This window comes from Podarcis erhardii (genome assembly GCF_964252035.2).
Source record: "Podarcis erhardii genome assembly, chromosome: 14".
NCBI lineage: Eukaryota > Metazoa > Chordata > Lepidosauria > Squamata > Lacertidae > Podarcis > Podarcis erhardii.
The window spans coordinates 10,194,985-10,215,863 of NC_138503.1; the positions used below are offsets into that span (position 1 = coordinate 10,194,985).

Genomic DNA, 20,879 nt, shown 5'->3' on the forward strand with positions numbered 1-20,879 from the left:
TTTTACACCTCTAGCCTAATTTGGGATCAAGAGGGTTCCAATGACAGAGAAGATCCACAGTGCTCTGAAATAATCAGTGGAAGCATCATCAAAAAGAAAGAAAGCAGTGCAAGTGGTCAAAATATACATATAGTGTACATGACCAAAGTTTGCCTGTATAAAACTGTCTGAGGAGTGATGGCTTGTCTCTCCCTCTCTACTATGTATAACATACACACTCCAACTACAGAGTGTAATAACGATTGAAGCTGGGACCTACATGTGAAGCACATGGTCTGTCCACAAGTTTTGCTCTGCTTAGAGAGAGGTTTTTTTTTTAAGGGTTTTGCTTTGCTTTGCTTTGCTTTGCTTTGCTTTGCTTTGCTTTGCTTTGCTTTGCTTTGCTTTGCTTTGCTTTGCTTTGCTTTGCTTTGCTTTGCTTTGCTTTTTTCACATGTATGAAGGTAAATGAACTACTAAGAATCTGTGGGCTATTAGTTTTGTTTGCTTATTTTCAACACTACCTTGGAAGCATTGATTTCTCTTTACCAAATGTTCAAGCAATCCTGATTGGTGAGGGGAGGAAGCAGTTATCAGGGTAGCTGTAGCCAGATACCAGACAGCAGCAGCCTCCTTGTATACTCCCCACAAATTCTCATCTATTTCCTTATTGCCTATTTCAACTTGCTTCTATTATCCTGACCACTTTCAGATTTCTTGTCTCTCAGTTCTAAAACAGACTTTGCATACTCATGTATGTATTTATTGCAGGGAGGTTGTCATGCAATTCCACTGAAATCTCAGAACAACTGCCTTCTGGGTCCTCTGGTCTGAAACTTTTTGCTCCCAAGGTTTGAGGCTTTTTAGTTTACTTTTTAAAAAGTGAGTAAGTGGGTGGGGAAATCACAAAGTTGTATGAAATCATGCATGGCATGGAGAAAGTGAATGAGATGAACACTAGGAATCAACCAATGAAGTTGTCAACAATAAATGAACAGTCAACAATAAATAAAGTTCCTGGTACAGAATAATAGAATACAAGAAAGAGTAAATCATATTGTGCTATTGGGTGAAATTTAACTCTTAAGAAAATAAAGGTAATAGCTTTATAAATAGTTCTAAACTTCTACTTTCCTCTTTCTCCCCCTTTCTAGCTACATAAATTATTTTATTTTTATTGCTTTAATGGTAAGTACACCCTATTTATAATGTTGTTCTATCCAATACATTTATTTATGGCATCTGTTTCTAAGACACTGTGGAAATACCATAAGCATGGTAACATCAGTTACAAAATAAAAGTATCTGGAAGACACTAAAACAAAATCTGGAAAAAAGAAACAAACTCTGTCTAAAGAATCAACATAGACAAATGGTGACATCACACTTGCCTACCAAACACTCTCATACAACACCAAACTGAGGAAATCTGTGTCCCGGAGATATTCTGAGTACAGACAAAGTTCTCAATACTGTGCTGCCTCATACCTTGTGACAGGCAATTCACACATTTTAGCTGAAGCATCAAGTTAACCAAATATGCACCAGAATGTGGGGCATATGAACCTTACAAGAAAGTGACTGCGGTAGAAAACATGTGTGGAACAGAGAAGGACAATACCTGTACTGATCCCCCATGCCGATCTGAAGTTAAGTGAGATTGCAGAAACAAAGCATTGGCTTGTCGCATTGGTGCCATTTCCCATTCTCCGCGACGTTCTGATGCAGACTGCATAGGCATTTGCAAGCACAGAGCAAAAAGAGAGGAGGGAAGGCAAAGGTAAACCAGAGCAAAGCAATGCTTTATTTTAAAAAGCACATTGTCAGCTCACTGTAGGGTGGGCGCCGAGAAGCAAAGCAATGAAGAAGTATTAATTCTGACAAGTCTACTCCCAACCGTTTGCACAGAAGCCAAAAGCAGTAAATACCAAAGTGGACTTCCTATGGCGGGGGGGGGGGGATCCAGGGCAAGTCTCTGTTATCAAACATTTTAAAGGTTAGCCAAGCCTACTGGCAGTCACACAATCTCTCACACATGTGTACATACTTTATAGATATATACACACGCATCATAGGTCCAAGTATAAACCTCTCTTCTCAGCCCAGTGCTGCAGTGGAAATGCAGATCATTGCATTACAGCGATGTGTAAAGAGATTTAAAGCCATCCTAATACTGCAATGGGGAATAAAGTCCTATCTTGCAAAAAGAGTCTCTCCTTTCTTCAAAGCCTGACATTCACCATTATATATCACTCATTTCAAATATACAGTAAAGCAGATTAACAGGAAAGATTCCTAAATACAGAATAATATTAATTAATCAGCCTTCCTACCACCCCAACCACCCAAGAAACAGAATTAACAGTCTTTTCTCTGTATGTCCCTCTTTATAAATTAAAGTTTCAGTAAAGATTTGAATGGAAAGTTATAGTTGAAACAATGTTATGCTAACAAACCTGATTTCGGAGAGGCTGCATCGATGATCGATCCCTATGTGCATGGATGTCTCTTGTTACAGATGGTCCAGACTCCACATGCATGGGCCCCACTGGAGTGGGCTGGAAAAGAAACACACACACACACAAACAGAATTGACCCACCAGGTGGCTCTCAAACAATCCGTTGACTTAACAACTAGAGCAGATAATTTTTGAGTAGAAACCAAACAGATGCTGCCCCCCTATCTTCAATTAATGAACTTGCTGCTTTCAGCCAGGAGCCTACAGCTTCTTTAAGACAAAGAGCCACACCTGAAATCTCATGCTATCCAGATGGCCACAAAAATGCACATATTTAACATCTACATGAATGTGGTAGATGGCACAATGCTGTTCTGAACTTCTCCTTGTTCTGGACACTCCCCTACCTTCCTGGAGGTTTAATCTTCCCCAGATAATGATGGACAAATGTCTCTTCAGAACATCTGAGATTTGCTCTTTGACCCCCTCTTGGTCTGAGAGGAGAGTTTGGCAGTCAGACTGATTCACCCACCCTCACCCACTGGTCACGTTTGACCCTCTAAAGGGTGGGGAGATAACAATCTGCCTGCAGGCTGGAAAAGTTCCTCAATGCTGCTACACACGGCTGAAGGCAGGGAACAGATATGTAACATGAAAATAATCTTTTGACGAATTTAGTTGATAAGGGAAAGGAGAAAAGGCAACTAAGTCATACTAATAAAGAAGTAGAAATGAGCACAAACAGTTACAATCGGTCATATCTGACAATCTACGGTTCTTGAGGAGAGCCAAGAAAATATGCATTCTGTCATCCCTCCAGTCACAATGCAAGAGACCAATTGCACCTACATTACAATACTACTTGTCCGGAAAGAGACGTTTAGCAACTTGAACAAAGAAAAATGTTTGGAGCCTTTGCAGTAAAGTTTTCAATGTACAGCAAAAAGGTCATATTGTGTTCTCAGTTCATCATGAAGTGATTACTTGCAATGCAACTGGCATTTAAAAGGGACATTATAGAAAGAGCAACAGTCAAGAAAAAAAGGAATATGTCACTCAGCTCCAACATACAATTGGCCTGCCAACCCAGTCGTAGGCGTAATCAAAGGTGAATCCTCTCTTTTCAAATAACTCTGTGAAGATTGTTCGTAGATAATCATAGTCTGGTCTCTCGAAGAAGTCTAATCGTCTGACATAACGAAGATAAGCTGCCATCTCCTCTGTTAAAGGGAATTAGGAAGAAGCAACATCAGATAATCTGTTCAGAAAGAAGTAGAAGCAGAATACATTTCAACATTACCTACTGCTCGGATTAATCCCCTAAGATATAAACCTACAAAAGTAGATGAGGGGGTCAACAAACCTGTGCCACTGGTAGGATGATAGGTAAAGGTAAAGGTACCCCTGCCCGTACGGGCCAGTCGTGTCCAACTCTAGGGTTGTGCGCCCATCTCACTTAAGAGGCTGGGGGCCAGCGCTGTCCGGAGACACTTCCGGGTCACGTGGCCAGCGTGACGAAGCTGCTCTGGCGAGCCGGCACCAGCACAGCACACGGAAACGCCATTTACCTTCCCGCTATAAAGCGGTACCTATTTATCTACTTGCACTTAGGGGTGCTTTTGAACTGCTAGGTGGGCAGGAGCTGGGACTGAAGACGGGAGCTCACCCCGCCGCGGGGATTCAAACCGCCGACCATGCGATCGGCAAGCCCTAGGCGCTGAGGTTTTACCCACAGCGCCACCCGCGTCCAAATGGTTCTCCTGAGTACACTTGAGGCCATTTAGACATATGAAAAGGCAAACTTTCAGGTAGCAAAAATATATAATGGAGAGCAGTTTAGAGAGGAGGAAGCATTTACACCAGACCTCCCAATTCTCTCAGTGGACATCAACATAAAAATACACATTTTTTCAAGTGTACTACCTCAACAGTTCAGGGTAGGTTAAGGCATGTTTATATTAAATAGATGGGCTCCTGTCTTCAAAACAAGGGCCCACAAGCCAACTTACAAAGAGAGATAAAAGCAAATGAAAATAATGAAGAATAGCTGCATTTTAAGAGCTATTTGAGTCCTTGCCGCAACGTTCTGTTGAGGTCAGTGTGCTATAATCAGATGCAGGGAACAGAGCCTACACTGCTAATCTAGAGTCAGTAATAATCCAAACAAGGCCACAAATGTTTCAAACACTAGCTCAACATACCATATTCTTTTGTGTATAAGATGCTATTTCCCCCCTATTTTTTCAAGTTTAAAATTGGGGGTTGTCTTACACACAGATAGTGCATATGGGGGAATTCTTTATTTGGAGTCCCAAAAAATGGGGGTCTTGTTATACACGGGGGCATGTTATACACAGAAAAATATGGTATGCTGCTCAGAAGTTTAAAGGGCTACTTGATTTAAATCAGTCACAACCTGCTAGTCTTGAATGTTCTTTGAGGTACAGCACCTCTGCTGTGCTACATATGTATAATGATGAGCAATATGACAGCTAACAAACAGCAAAGAGGTATTTCTTCCCATTGTTAATTAAGTTGCACTTGCATGCTTGACTAAAAGAAAGAGTGGGTGCAGATAATTCTCTCCCCGACCCTCCCCGATGAAATCAATAGCAATCAGATTGTTTGAAGTCCACATAAGTCTAAAATAGAGTATTTTCAGGTTCATCACACTTATCCAATGACTCACTGACTTAAGAAGCCTATTCAGAGCCTCTACTGACCCCGTTGGATTCAGTGAAAACGAGACAGAGTTGGGTGCTAGTGTGCTGACAACACCACACACACTAAGAACCCAAGGAGGACTGGAACCACCAAAGGCAATGCCTATGAAGTCCACATTGGAAGATGTCCCAGATGGACCCCAGCCCCAGTCCATGATATTGGATATTACCACTGAGAGTTCTAGAAGAAACAGTGAAGAAAAACATTCCTCCCAATTCATTTTCCAGCAATCAAGGCACTTTCTATCCTTGAAATGGGTCAACTTGTCACTCAGCTACTCACATCACCATTCTAGGGCCCTACCTATCAAAAACAATCAATTCCAAAGAAGCGCATGGAGGACTGTAGCCATATGCAGGCTACAAAAGAAAGCAGGCTCTCTAGTACATAGCAGAGTTGTTGTGAACTTGACCAGACTGATTTACTCTGTGCTAGGACTGGCACTTATCATTAGCCAGGTGGCTGCAAGCAATCATTTAAAACCAGGGAAGGGTAACCTGTGGCTCTCTGGATGTTGATGGGCTCCAACTCCCAGAAGTCACGGCCATTATGGTCAATGGTCAGGAATGATGAAAATAGTTACCCAACAACACTTGGAGAGTCACAGGTTAAACACAAGTATCACTGAAATTTACAGCCAACTCTGATGTTAGCCATACATTGAACAAATAATCCAAGCATACCAGTAGGAACACATTTGTTCCAACACTTGAGCTCAGGAAATGCTGCTTTAACAAGAGCCTGGTTCCTATTTTCAGAAGGCACCTTGCACAGAAGATACACCACCCAGTATGAAACTTACCTGGGAAGTTCTCACAGAGAACATCAATTGGAGTGTTCCTCTTTGTGTCCCCAATCTTCTGGTATCTCTCTTTTAATGTATCAGCCTGTGTAAGGCAAATATATATATTTTAAGAGGGTTAGGCTACGCAGTAAGGCAAGCCACTCTCTTCCCCCTCTGCCTCCCATATGCAACATGGGGATAATATTGACCTACCTTGCAAACTAAGATTATGTAAAGCCGTTTGAGCACTATAAAGTACCATATACACATTACTTGTTACTACTATTGCATGAACAGATCTGCATGTGCAAGCTCCCACAACATGGCTTTCCTGCCAGCTCCTTGACCCATTACAGCCAGTCTGCACCCTCTCCAAAGCTCCTCTTTCTACACAGCCCAGAAAAGGGGTGTTTGAAGTTATTCTGAAACGTGCTCTTTACAAGAACATTTATTCTAAGACCCTTACTATCTATAATGCATGATAATCAGCAAGTTGAGAGCGACTCTACTAAACTAATTATCTCCTTCACCCATTAACTCTCTAACCCTTTGCTGTATTCATCCTGACAAAGGACTTCCATCTGCACCACAGCACAGCTCATCAAGCATCTGTTTACAACAGAAGATCTAAAAAGGATGGGAGTCTGATCCTTCCCACCCAATAAAAGCCTATTCCAGATTTTTCTCCTTTATTTGCACACTAGACCTCTTTTTTGTTACTGTTCCTTAATGAAGTTCCAAGAACAAAACAAGGGGAGTTGATGCTAAACCTCTGTGTGGGAGGCCTCCCCCTTGTGGGCTGACAAATTGGATGTGAGGGACTCCAGCTGTGAAGTGGACAGGAGGGGCTAGGCAGATGAAGAAGGATTATACAGAGAAAAATCAGGCAAAATGAAAACGGGAACTAAAGGGAAGCTTGAAAATGCAGGTAAGTAGCAGTGTTGGTCTGCCATAGTCGAAACAAAATAAAGAAAATTCCTTCTAGTAGCACCTTAGAGACCAACTAAGTTTTTTATTGGTATGAGCTTTCATGTGCATGCACACTTCTTCAGATATCTGAAGAATATTTGGTCTCTAAGGTGCTACTGGAAGGATTTTTTTTATTTTGTTTTGAAAATGCAGTTCATCTGCACAGGGGCAAAATGAAGGATAAGAGATGCAGCAGGAGTCGCATGTCTTGCAGTCATATTTAGCTGCTCAGTAAGGAATATGTCAGCAATTAAAAATAAAAGGGCAAGACATGCAACTTCCCCTGGCTGACTATCAGGATTAAATTCAAAGTTGACTAGCAAACTGAAGAGTATCATAGTGAGTGGAGCTTGGGCAATGAACCAGTAAGGGCCAGCTTGCCCATGAAGATGGGTGAAGTGCCTGTCTCAGGTGGCAGAAATGCATGAGGTGGCACCCCACCTGCCCCACCACTTCCGCTGCCATAAGGGAGACGTTCTAGCATCCAAACATTGCATCTCATCTTCCCTGCACCTGGGGAGGGAGAAGCCAAGCGATAATGCTTTGAGGGGCGCCCTGGTTCCTGCCAAGCTTGGAAAGATCAAAGACATTTCTGTGTGACATGCTGCCACTTGGCTCCCACCTCCCCAATGGGCGGGGGGCGGGAGGAGAAGCCAAATGTCAACACTTTGAGGAGTGCCCAGTGAAATCCAAGGCGCAGAAGAAGTAGTGTTGCAGGGTGAGGAGTGAAGACAGGAGGTGGGAAATCCTATTTTGCCTCAGGTGGTGAAACAGGAAGAGCCGTGTTGGATGTTCAGGTTCCAAAGAACGTTAGCAAACTGCAAACTCAGAAGTGAGTGTTCCAGTTTGCTAACGTTCTATGGAACCTGAACATTCAACGTGGTTAGCTACAGCCAATTGGAAGCTGCGCCTTGGTTTCTGAATGTTTTGGAAGTCGAACGGATTTCCAGAACGGATTCCATTCAACTTCCAAGGTACCACTGTACAAGTAAATCTGAATCCTCAGAGAAAAGAGTAAAGCTCTACGTCAAACAGGAAGTATCTGCCGGCAGCTATTATATTGAGCAACACACTTTAGCAAATACCTTAAGGCCTTGCCAGGGCAAACTGCCTCGAAGGAAATACATGAACATATGTCCAAGGGCTTCCAAGTCATCTCGACGACTTTGCTCTGAAAAGATGTAAGAAAATGCACCACTGCTTTATCCGCTCTATCAGAAATGCCTACTAAATTACATTCCTAGCTCTGGCACAATGCAGAAAACATTTGTAGGCATCAGGGAGCACAGAAGGGGATATTTGTCAAAGACTCCTGATTGGCCATGAAGTCTTAGTGTAGATTTATTCTCTATTTACAAAAAGACATCCCTGCTTCATGCTCTATGGATGTACTGGCTCCAAATCTAGATACAGCTATTTCATTAAAGTGGTCTTTAGCTTATTGCAAGTCAGGAATAAAAACCCCAGCACTATGGTAAAAATAGGATTTACAGTGGTACCTCGGGTTAAGTACTTAATTCGTTCCGGAGGTCCGTTCTTAACCTGAAACTATTCTTAACCTGAAGCACCACTGTAGCTAATGGGGCCTCCTGCTGCTGCCACGCCGCTGGAGCACGATTTCTGTTCTCATCCTGAAGCAAAGTTCTTAACCTGAGGTACTATTTCTGGCAGAGTCTGTAACCTGAAGCGTATGTAACCTGAAGCGTATGTAATCTGATGTACCACTGTATAGGGTTGCTTATGCAACCTCTACAAGATGGATAAATGTGTCCTTTCAAGTATGACATAGGCTATGCTGTGAAGCTTCCAGGATATTCAACAGAGTACAGTGCACTCTACTAGTGTGAGGACAAAGAATTACAGGGAATAAGAAGTCAAGATGGCAAGGACAGTAAAACAGTAAAAGCTCCAAAGAAGCCCATGTGGATCACACAAATGCAACTAAGGCATTTACATAAGTAGCCAAACAAGAAGCACTCTGGAAGCTAAATAATGCTTTGGGTGTTTTCTGCTAGAGCTGGCTTACAGGTTGACATAAAACTACACAAACACTGATTTGCTAAAAATCTATTTCAGAGTTTCAAAAAGCTATCAATACCAAAACAGCTAAAGACAAAACTGTGTGTATATGGGCAAGAGCAAAATCCAAATGGAACTAAAAAAGTGCAAGGAAACTATTGAAGAGCTAGTCAGATGAAAGCCATTAATGGACAAAATGAAAAGCTACTGCTGTTGGTAGGTTTTCATTTGGTCTGGTAAAGGCTATTTTATGTATATTATTTGTAATCAACATACCGTATTTTTCTGTGTATAAGATTATATTTTTTCCTAAATTTTTGAAGTTTAAAATAAGGGGTTGTCTTATACATGGATAGTGCATAGTGCATTTTCTTAATTTTGAGTCCCCAAAAATAGCGGGTGTCTTATACACGGAGGCATCTTATACACTGAAACAGACAGTATTTATTAATATTCTTAACAATGAAATTTAAATATATTTGTATAAAAAGGTGCTACTGACAGGTAGGCATGCAAAATTATGCAACAGTAGCAACAATATGTCTTTTAAATTGTAAGCCTGAGGACAGAGTCTTCCTCCACTTAAGAGCAGGATTAAAATGCTTTGAAAACACACAAAGAGCATTCAAATGTCTCATTTTTTATAACATCTGAAAATGTTTTAATGGCATAAGTTCTGTAGAAAAGAGCCTGAGCTCTTCCGCTAATACAGATGAAGTAATACATAATACAGATGAAGTAAGATACAAAGGTATCGTAACAAACCTTTGCCAAGATGGGTGTTGATGGACATATATCTTGCTGTTCCAGTTAGACTCTTGTGTTCCCTGTAAGGTATGTGTTTTTGGGTTTCAGGATCAATGTACTCCTTGGCCAGTCCAAAGTCTATTATGTGGATGATGTGTTCTTTCTTATTTCCTTGTCGTCCAATAAGGAAGTTTTCTGGCTTGACATCTCGATAAATGAGATTCTTTGAGTGCACAAATTCCATTCGAGAGATCTGTAAGAGGAGAGACAAGATGGTATTTAAATGCCTTTAATTACAAAACTGTCAAGTGTTTGTCAATTATTCAAGAGCTAGTGTACATTAAAGTGTAAGTTAACATCATTCCCAGACATTAAAATACCTTAATAGAAAAGAAATAATGCAGTGTTTTTTATAGAAGAAACCCATCTGCCAAGGAACCCTCAAGGTGTTCCAGAAGATTCTGAAGTATGATCTACATAAGAGAATCAGTTCATGAATGGCTCTGAGCACGCCTGTTGTCATTGTTACCCCACATGAACAGACAGGCAGCGCAGAACATCCTCCACATCCCGAGGAAGAGGAAGCTTGACAGCAATTGGTAGCAAGCCAACTTCTGGGATCCTTGTTCATCATTACTCATCTCACTGATAACACCTCTTATAAGCTTCAAGACATCCCAGAGTTCCATACAAGTTTGAATGCCACTTCTCTAATCCATGTTCTGCTTTCCATCATCATCAGACTCTTGAAAACTAGAAGTTGTCTAGCGCAACCTACTCTTCAACTTGTACACATTTAAGATGATGCACTTGTAATCAATCTGACCAGCTTGACACATGTACCACCCAAACTCTATTTTGGGAACTGAACCTTACACACAGAACCAGCTAACTTGCATTTCCTTGTCTGTCACCAACAACAAGGCCTGCTAATATAACTGTAGTCCATGCGGTTGTAACCTCAAAGCTGGAATACTGCAATGCACTCTTATGTGGAGCTCCCTTAGGCCTGGCTCAGAAGCTCCAACTGGTGCAGAATGTGGCAATAGGACTACAGATAAGCACCCGACAAACAACATGTGGCACCATTACTAAAACCTCTACACTGGCTGCCCATTACTACTGAGCCAGGCTAAAGGCCCATGTATTAGTTTACAAAGCTCTTAACTATTTAATTCCAAGGTATCTTTGGGACTGCCTGATCCCTTACATCCCAGCTCAATCACTGACACATGAAGAAGAGTTGTTGGTCATTCCCCAAGTTTGTGAGGCTCATTTGACTGCAATAAGAAACCAAGCCGTTAATACAGGGGTCGGCAAACTACAGCCCCTGGGCCGGATCAGGCCCACCTGGGTCCTAAATCCGGCCCACGCTGCAAAGCTGGAACCCGCTGTGAAGCCGAGTCTCCTAGTGATGATGACAGGAGGAAGAGGCCGAGCAGCGGCAGCTCTGCCAATCAAATGCTATGCTTGGTTTACTTCAGTGCAGCGACATCTCTGCCAATCAAACACCGCACCTGGTTTACCTCAGCGGCATTTCACTGACAGAGACGTCCCTGTGCCACGCTGAGGTAAACCAGGTATGGTGTTTGATTGGCAGAGCTGCTGCCGCTTGGCTTCTTCTCCCGTCGCCGCCCTGGTGCTCCTGTGAGCCAGAGAGCTGTGAGGACGAGCTCACTCTGCCTACCCGCTTCACAAGATACAGACGCAGCAGCAGCAGGTGGTGGCGGCAGCTCCTGGGAAGGTAAGCACAGAGCCTTATTTCTCTGGGCAGGGAGAAAGCCCATTTCACGCCACTGCTGCCATCCCTTCAGCAAATGAAGCAGGCGGCAAACCAAGAAGGTGGCTGGGGCAGGGGTGGGGAGGAGGACTACTGGCCCCCCTCGCAGTGTGCATATATAGCCCAGCCCTCCACAAAGTCTGAGGGACAGTGGACCGGCCCCCTACAGAAAAAGTTTGCTGACCCCTGCTTTAGTAACTATCACCAGCCCAGTCTTGTGGAATACTCTGCCAATAGACTCAGCAGGCCCCTTTCATTTCAACTTTTGAACACCTGTTGAAAACTTTTCTATTCTGTCAAGCTGAAATAGACGATTATGAATATATCTTTCCATAATACATAGTTGATTTCTAATTTTTATATTTTTAATTGTCTTTTTGTATATACTGTTGTAAACCACTGATTTTTTCACAACCACTGGATATGCTGGCTGGGGTTGATGGGATCTGGAGACCAATGACATACGAAGGGCCACAGGTTCACCAGACCAACATATGCAATCAATAATCCTTTCTAAACATCAACAAGAACATAAATCATTCCATTCAAGAGGTCAAGGACATGCAGTTCTTGATATGTTCAAATATTGCTGTCTAAAGTGAACAAAGCGTAGTAAACAAACCATTTATACTTACTGAGTTACTGAAGATTAACTCAATTAAGTACAAGCAGCAAGAAAAAACCCAATGAACTAAACAAATAAATCAGACACAAACACTTACTTTTCTTGAAAACTGAAAGTTAGCATAGTGCAAGGGAAGCCCGTTCCCATCAGCCCAAGTCAGCACAGCTAATGGTCAGGGATGATGGGAGCTAGAATCCAACAACATCTGGAGACACTCTGTTGGCTACTCCCCATGTAAGGGTTAATATGTAGTTTCCTGAACCATTTGTTAATATTAGGAAATCATGTAAAATTGTAAACCAAAGACTGCAAAATCAGCAGAAACTATTCTTTTACTCACCAGCTGGATTGCTATCATTAAAACTGTCTTCAGAGTGAATGTTCTATCACAAAGGTCAAATAAGTCCTCCAAACTTGGACCAAGGAGCTCAAGTACCATGGCATTGTACTTTCCACACGGCCCATAGTAAAACACCTGGGGGAAGCCTTCAACTGAAAGTATACAAAACATACTTTTGGAATACATCCAGATGACTGCAGTAGCATCATTACTATTGTATGAAAACTACCAAAGCCAACAGATTTTACTTATGCCAGTCAAATTCTGTCACAAAAATGGTTCTGAAATTTATCTATCAATTGTTCTCCCCACCACACCACATGAAACCCTTTCAATTAATTTGTGAAGAGGTGGTGGTGGTTGTGTGTTGCTTTTTTGTAGAGCTGGTCTGCACTAGGACAGTAATAATCACAATCCATCAAACTTTACAGCTGGTATCTAAGAGCTACTTGGATGGGTGCAACGGTTTCTTCATGCTGACCAGGATATTTTACCCTTTTTTATTTAAGCAAACTATATGACGTCACAAAACTGTTTTTCAAACTCCCCCACAAATTTCACTTTCAGAAATGGCTCACAGAGCATGGGAAGATGCTATCTGAGACATCAAAAGTTTAAAGCTCCCTTGGGCATACAGAACTGACTGATCCTAACTAGTACAGTCATATCTTGGTTCTCGAACAGAATGCGTTCCAGGAGTCCGTTCAAGTTCCAGAACTGTTTGAAAACCAAGACATTTTCAATCAGAAGCCGTGGAAGCCAAATTGGATGTTCGGCTTCCGAAAAACATTTGAAAACCAGAACACTCCCGGTTTCATTTGGGAGCCGAAACATACGAGTTCTGGGGTATTACAGAACCAAGGTACTACTGTATCTCTGTTACAAGAACAAAAGAGTCACGCTGGATCAGACCAAAGCCCAACTATTCCAGCATCCTGTATCCCACAGTGGTTTATCAGATGCCTGCTGGAAGCCCACATGTCCTCAGGACATGAGGACAATAGTACCGTATTTTTCGCTCTATAGGATGCACCAGCCCATAGGACGCACCGCACCATAGGAGGGGGAGAACGGGGGGGGGGGATTTTTCTTGTTCTCCCCCTCTAAAACAAGGTGCATTCAAGGTGCATTCACTCAAAGCCTCCGGAGCGCAGCGGGAGTTCCCGCTGCCCTCTGGAGGCTTCAGGCCCTGCAGAGGCTTTGTGCGCAGCCATCCCCAAGCTAGAAGAGTGAGACGGAGCCCTCCGTCTCACTGTTCTGCCTTCGGGGACAGCCTTTCTAGCCTCTGCGGGGCAGTGGGGTGAAGGCACCTCGCTGCCTTGCAGAGGCTTTGTGCGCAGCCATCCCCAAGCTAGAACAGCGATACCGAGCGCTCCGCAGCACTCCGTCTCCCTGTTCTGGCTTTGGGCTTAGCCGCGCAGCCTGCATTTGCTCTATAGGACGCACACACATTTCCCCTTAATTTTTGGAGGGGAAAAAGTGCGTCCTATAGAGCAAAAAATACGGTGTACTTGCTCACTGTTGTTTCTCAGTGACTGGTATTCAGAGACAAGCTCTCTCTAATCCTGGAGGTAGAACATAGTCATGGTTAACAGCGGTTGGCTGATACCTTATCCTCCAAGAATTTATCTAGCCCATTTCAAAGCAACCCAAGTTCTGTTTCATGGACCAATTCTCAGCCATAAAATACTATCCCCAAGCAAAGCTTCCAGACAATAGGTTTCCAGTCCTGGAAGTCAATGCCACACGTAAATTTAGTATCTACTGCTCTGTTCTTTGGCTGGGCTGTGAAGATCAAGTAGCATTTTCTTTATTTTGATGCCTACCCTACCCTACATAACAGACATCTTATGTCTTCAAAGAGCATGCCTGGTCAAACAAAGGAATTTATGCAGCAAGATGCACTGGCGTCCATTGGCTTAGATGGCTTTAAAAAGAGGGCTGGGCAACCTCATGAAGCATAGCACTATCGATGGCTACTAGTCATAGTGGCTCTATGCTACCCTCCAGGATCAGAGGCAGTATAATATCCTGCTTCTAGGAAGCCATCTGGTTGACCACATTTAGAAACCAGGTGTTGGACTAGAGATGTTCTGATCCAGCAGGGCTGTTATGGGTGTATCGTGTATCACACATGTGTTATGGCAGTCACATCTGTTTTCCAGTATACCAGCTACAACCCTTAAGTCAGATCTATTATATGTGCCTTCTACATATATTTTCTCAAAGTTACCTACTAACAGAAAAAAAGAGTTCCCTTTATGCTTGGGATACAAAGGTAAACAAATCTTGAGGACTGTGGTAGTGCATCAAAATTGCAATTGTCAGATCAGCCAAGGACAAACAGTGGTCTTCCAGGAATGATATTAATGGGGTTTCAAATACCGTATTTTTTGCTCTATAACTCACTTTTTCCCTCCTAAAAAGTAAGGGGAAATGTTTGTGTGTCTTATGGAGCAAATACAGGCTGCGCAGCTATCCCAGAAGCCAGAACAGCAAGAGGGATCACTGCTTTTGCTGCGCAGCGATCCCTCTTGCTGTTCTGGCTTCTGGGATTCAGAATTTTTTTTCTTGTTTTCCTTCTTCGAAAACTAGGTGTGTCTTATGGTCTGGTGCATCTTATAGAGCGAAAAATACGGTACATCGACTACAAGTTAAATACTCTCCTTTTATTATCATTTCTAGCGATGAGATTACTTACCTGTGCAGCCAATGTGTTTATAAAACCTATACTCTAAATGCAGCTGTGGGGCACGAGATTTTAATGGCTCCTACAAAAACAGAATGAAAAAATAGTCAAATTAAATGGAACTCTATGGCAGCCTTAGCATCTCTCAAACTTGGAAAACCACCTAGGACCAGGATTTAATTTGACTGGCTTTGAAGAACTGCTATTAAATCCTTGCCCTTTGAATTTCCAACACAAAATATCAGGTGTGAATTCATGAGAGGCCAACTTCAATGTAGGCAAAAACTGAAGATAAGCAGCTACATGGTCACATTGTCAGATAGGAAGGAGCCTAATATTAAGCATCTGTCAAAGAACTTAATTTGGGTCATTAATCTGAATTACATACATGATATTTCATATATGTATGTGTTTATGTATGTATGTTACCTGCCTTAAGATCTGTGGATGAAGGGAAGGATATAAGTTAAATAAATAAATAAGTTAGAAAGAAGTGACCATTCACTAAAAATATTATTAAGATACATGGCAGGTTAGTAACAAAACAGTTTTCCAAATCTCTTTATGGAAGCATTTCATGAGTGTGTTTACAACAGGGAAGTGTTCCATCAAGAATTTAAAAGACAACAGTTTACTGAGATGTCCAGGAAAACATAGTCTAGATCAACGGGAGAATAATCTAAACTCCTAGTTTGCTTAACACTCAGAATTTCAGAAATGTTTAAAAATTGTACATCTACTCACCAGTTTGATTGCTACGTATTCATTTGTATAAAGATTTTTGCCTGCAATGGAAACAGAGACACGATAAACATCACAATGGTGACAGGTAAGTCAGTATTGCCAGTTTTTCAGGTTTCCAGAATGAAAAGAGGTTTACTCCAGTCTTCACCAACCTGGTCTCTCCAGATATTAGGGCTACAAGTACCATCAGACCCAGTCAATATGTAGTTCAAAACATCTAGTCTGCTGTATAACTGAATCAATTAAATCTGACTACAGTCGTATTTTGGAAGTCAAATGGAATCCGTTCCAGAAGTCCGTTCAACTTCCAAAATGTTTGAAAAACAAATTGCGGCTTCTGATTGGCTGCAGGAAGCTCCTGCAGCCAATCAGAAGCCGCAGAAGCCCCATTGGACATTCGGCTTCCAAAAATAGTTCACAGACTGGGACACTCGCTTCTGGATTTGTGATGTTTGGGAGCCAAAACATTTGGGAACTAAGCTGTTCAAAAACCAAGATGTGACTGTATGTTATTATGAGAATGTTGTTTATGTGCCAAAAATAATTATATACAATATTAGAGGGGATAATGTGCAATTCACCTATTCTTTATCACCCATTGTTTTAGAACATAAATTCTTCAATGATTTAATGTTTCTTTTATATACATTTAATAATACAAAACTATTCAGAGAAAAGTATGGCCAAGAATGTCCCTATTTAGGAGGGGAGGGAACCAAACAAAAATGTTTAAAAAAATTTTTTTAAAGAAAATGAGCCTAAACAAACTTAAACAAACCCAAGTTTCACATAAGCACAAAGGTCTTGAAACTGTCAGCTAGATTGCCTACTTCATTTATATACTATTGCTAGTTTAAAGTGTATGCATGACAGTCAATTAAAATATAATTTATATCCAACTTTTATATGAACTACCTCATGCTTATACTTTTCTTCAGAAGCATAACTGAAATTTGAGTTTAAATAAAATTCCTCATTCTTTTGAGGCTCAAATAAAATCACGATAAATGAAACCCTAGTGAGGTTTATTTTACTCCCCAACTAAAACTTGCTGTAAAGTCTTTCCCAAGTAGTGTATCAGCTACAGAGTAAACACAAAGTCCAACCTCATTGGGGCGAGGGGAGAAAGGTGAAGAAAGAGCATTCATGTTACGAGGAAGCAACAGTCAAAATTAGGAGCTGCCTACCTGCCCTTCGGTGTTTGGGGCAGGAAAAAAATTAAGGGTCCTGGACAGAGGAGGAAAATATAGGCATGTGTCTTGAATTCAGAATATAAGATTTAAGTTGACTGAACAAGCAAACCACTGATTAGATGTGCAAATCAAACAAGTTCTTGATTAGATTTGCATATGGGTAAAAGTATATCAGAAGAAGCACAATTCATTTATTTTTAGATGATGCACATGTGTCATAGCAGAAACCTTAGCATTTCTTTTATGTGTGAGAAAACAGAGAATGTATGGGATTATGGCTGGACAAACCTGAATAGCTAAACTGCCTGATTAGCATTGAGAATTTCAGAGAATTGTGGATGAAATAGTATCTGCATGCATTACAGCTACCTCAGATGTTTTATATGGTGAGTTTTATATGGTGAGATGTTTTATATGGTGAGTAGCATGTGCTGTTGGTGTGGAAGGCTGACTTTGTCCTTAGCTGGTGGTTTTACCCAGAAGCAAGAAAGTTTAGGAATAATATTGTACACACGGATCCCGCTATCAAAACACTTGTTATCTGAAATCTGTTATCTGAACACAAAGTATTATACGCAAACTTCACTACATAAGGCTGGCTCAGATATCCGAACAACTGGAGTTTGCCTACCTTCTTACTTGTTTGTGTTTTGCTGGTTGGAGGAAGCAATTTTAGGCAAAAACCAAGTGGGGGAGGGGGAGGGAGAGAGATCAGACAAATCAGTTTTTCCTTTGTTTGCCTTTAGCTGATTGGCTGCTGCAGTTTCAGGCAGAGTGGAGGGAGGTAGCACAGGCTAGAAATGTTACCATAGGAAATAATGGATATCATCATCTCATTTTAAGAAACAGCATTCTGCAGCAACCAGTTAAACCAGTACAAACTGGTGGGTATTATACTGGGCTTTAATTATTTTATCTGCTCTAAAAAATAAAAGCAAAATAATTGCTTGTTTATATGGGAAAATTTCATTTAGCAGTATTATGGAACAGAAAATTATATACTGTAGAATTCTGAAAAACAGCCGCTCAAGAAAGAACTGCATTAAGCATTGTTTATAAATTTATATAAACTTCATCATTTTCTGTATATATGGAAATTATTCAGCTAAACCAAGTTATGTATAGTAAAAAATAGCATATTAAAACTTCCTGAGCAGAAAAAAGGGGGGGAAGAAAGATGTCACCCAAGTAAAGAAGCGTTAATTATAACTTTCATATGAAACAATATGAAAAACATACATTTTGGATGAAGTATGTATATACTGCAGCAAAAACTGCCTTAGAAAGGGCATCCCCCTTACACAGGAGACAGGGAAATGCCTTTCCTAAGGTGACACCTGCTATCTGAAGTTTTGACATGTACTGTACATTAATTGCACAATTAAGGTAAAGGTAAAGGTACCCCTGCCCGTACGGGCCAGTCGTGTCCGACTCTAGGGTTGTGCGCCTTTCTCACTTAAGAGGCCGGGGGCCAGCGCTGTCCGAAGACACTTCCAGGTCACGTGGCCAGTGTGACGAAGCTGCTCTGGTGAGCCGGCACCAGCGCAGCACATGGAAACGCCGTTTACCTTCCCGCTATTAAGCGGTACCTATTTATCTACTTGCACTTAGGGGTGCTTTTGAACTGCTAGGTGGGCAGGAGCAGGGACCGAGCAACGGGAGCTCACCCCGCCACGGGGATTCGAACCGCCGCCCATGCGATCAGCAAGCCCTAGGCGCTGAGGTTTTACCCACAGCGCCACCCGCGTCCCCCAATTGCACAATTAGGGACACCTTTTTAGCTGATCAAAAGATTTTAACTAAATAGTGTAGCCCTGTTTACAACCTGTGAAAGTTATATGCTCTTACCTAGCCTGAGCTCTCCGAAATTTCCACTGCCTATCTTCTTGCCAACTCTGAAATTGGGCCCAACCATAAGAACACCAGAGGCTGAAGTGGAACTCGATGCTCGGGAACTGTGTGAACTTCTTGCTGGATTTCCTTTTCCGGTTCGCCTTTCATCTTTCTCCCTAGTAAGATGGTCCATGATCTTAAAATAAAAATATCTTCCAGTGAGCAGGATTTGGACTTTGCACTTATTCTTGAAGAGAGAAATATATATCCAGAAGAATCATTGGGTCAAACTATAAAATCATTTGGAGATCTTTTGGCACCATATCCAGGTTATTTGTGTTCTTCCACCGAACATTCGATGGGCAACTCCAGAGTCCTCCGCAAGGTAGGGGAGAATCTTATATAACCTACAACAGAAAAAAGGGCAATTGTAAGATCAAAACCCTATTTATAAAAGAACAAGCTGTTCACTAAAATAGAATTCAATGATAGCTATTTTGGAATCAGCATTTTCATCAGGTTGCCAGTGTCAGTGTAACCATTTGTTGTTTCTCACTGTGGAAAATATAAACTTGAATAGAGATGGACACTACCCATAGCCATTCCCAGCTATGGAAACGGCAGTTTTCCTCCATTCCAAAAGTCTCACACTTTTCAATCTAAGATATTAGAAGAATATCTTAGCTTTATATCAGGTAACAAAGAAGTGGATCTGGCTACACTTATGAACAATGTTCATGAGTCTAGATGTACAAAGGGACAAATAACGCTTGACAGAAATAACGCCCAAGAACACAAATGCATTCGTACATCATACAAATCACACTGTCAGCTAATGCTTTGGGTAAAGTAAGGGTAGCCAGAGTTTAATTTTTAGGTTTGTTATATGGAAGGCTTTTGCATTTCTGCATTATGAATACAATTTCAACATTATATTTTACAAAATTAAGATTACGAATTTTAAACATTATATGTGCTATGTAGAATTCTACAAGGCAATCTCAGTCAAACCCCAGAGTTCTCTTAAAGTTTGTTAAATCTGTCTTAATGCAGAAGTGGTTGCTGCTATGTTTTGTAGCATTTTAAATAGTATTTAAAACAAAGTACGTATAGATATAATTTAAAATGCTACAAAACATAGCAGCAATTGCTTCTGCATTAAAACAGATTTAAAAGACTTTAAATTCTATATTATAAGCAGCCCTAGAAGTTTTCAAACTGAAGATGGGGTATGAAATGTTTAACATAAAGTTGGTTTCAAAAGCAGACATGATAAAATTCTTCAACCTAATGCTGATTATATTAAGCATTGTCACAGCTTCAGTTTTTAAATGTTAGAAGGAAAGTCAATTTTACTCACACACACACTCCAACACTTTTAAATGCCTTATTCATCAAACTGGCATAAGAGAGGCAATACTTCTTTGCCTAACAGTGTACCCTTCACACTTAGCCCCACTAATCATGAAACAAATTTAAAGTCTGTCATTACCGATGGTTACTTGCCCAATCCCCAGCCAAGAACACAAAAACTAAGTCCTCAGATTCTGGAGACATCACAGACCCAAAACATAATGTCTATTACTGCCAGCTCTAGAGATAGTTGTAAACATTCTCGGTAAATGTATCTCACTAAGAAATAGTTCATATCCATGTACTTTTAAATTTTTCAGCCACCTATCAAGTTCTCTGTATCACTATTGCCTAACATTTAAGAATTGTTGTCTGCTTGATATAAAATACTTCCTTTGAGGAAGATTTATAACAGAAAAAGTAAAAAAAAATAATTAAAGTTCCTTAACAGGCTGGGATACTTTTATCTTTAGACTGACCAATTATACTTGCACTTTGACATTAATATGCACATTCAAAGAAAGACAGAGCCTTGTTGACTTAATTTGAATACACCATAGGAATCAGACTTCATTGAAGTTGTGCAGCTTATTTCATATAAGTCAATTTATAAAACAAAACATTAGAAATGACAAGGTTTT

At 41.1% G+C, this 20,879-nt stretch overlaps 1 protein-coding gene across 10 annotated transcripts in view; it reads right to left on the reverse strand.

Annotated features, from left to right (window-relative positions):
* The window catches only part of CSNK1G1 (casein kinase 1 gamma 1), a 57,726-nt gene that overhangs the window by 22,712 nt on the left and 14,135 nt on the right, over positions 1-20,879 (reverse strand). For 8 of the 10 annotated variants that reach the window (XM_081839115.1, XM_081839113.1, XM_081839111.1 and 5 more), the window contains exons 2-11: positions 18,901-19,292; positions 15,860-15,900; positions 15,128-15,197; positions 12,427-12,578; positions 9,700-9,934; positions 8,001-8,086; positions 5,965-6,049; positions 3,510-3,658; positions 2,436-2,537; positions 1,601-1,708 (exon numbers count right to left, since the gene is read on the reverse strand). In XM_081839115.1, the coding sequence (XP_081695241.1) occupies positions 1,601-1,708; positions 2,436-2,537; positions 3,510-3,658; positions 5,965-6,049; positions 8,001-8,086; positions 9,700-9,934; positions 12,427-12,578; positions 15,128-15,197; positions 15,860-15,900; positions 18,901-19,078 (1,206 nt within the window). In that variant the 5' untranslated portion in view covers positions 19,079-19,292. The remainder of the gene's footprint in view (positions 1-1,600; positions 1,709-2,435; positions 2,538-3,509; positions 3,659-5,964; positions 6,050-8,000; positions 8,087-9,699; positions 9,935-12,426; positions 12,579-15,127; positions 15,198-15,859; positions 15,901-18,900; positions 19,293-20,879) is intronic. The other 2 variants (XM_081839120.1, XM_081839112.1) reach the window with 1 other exon arrangement.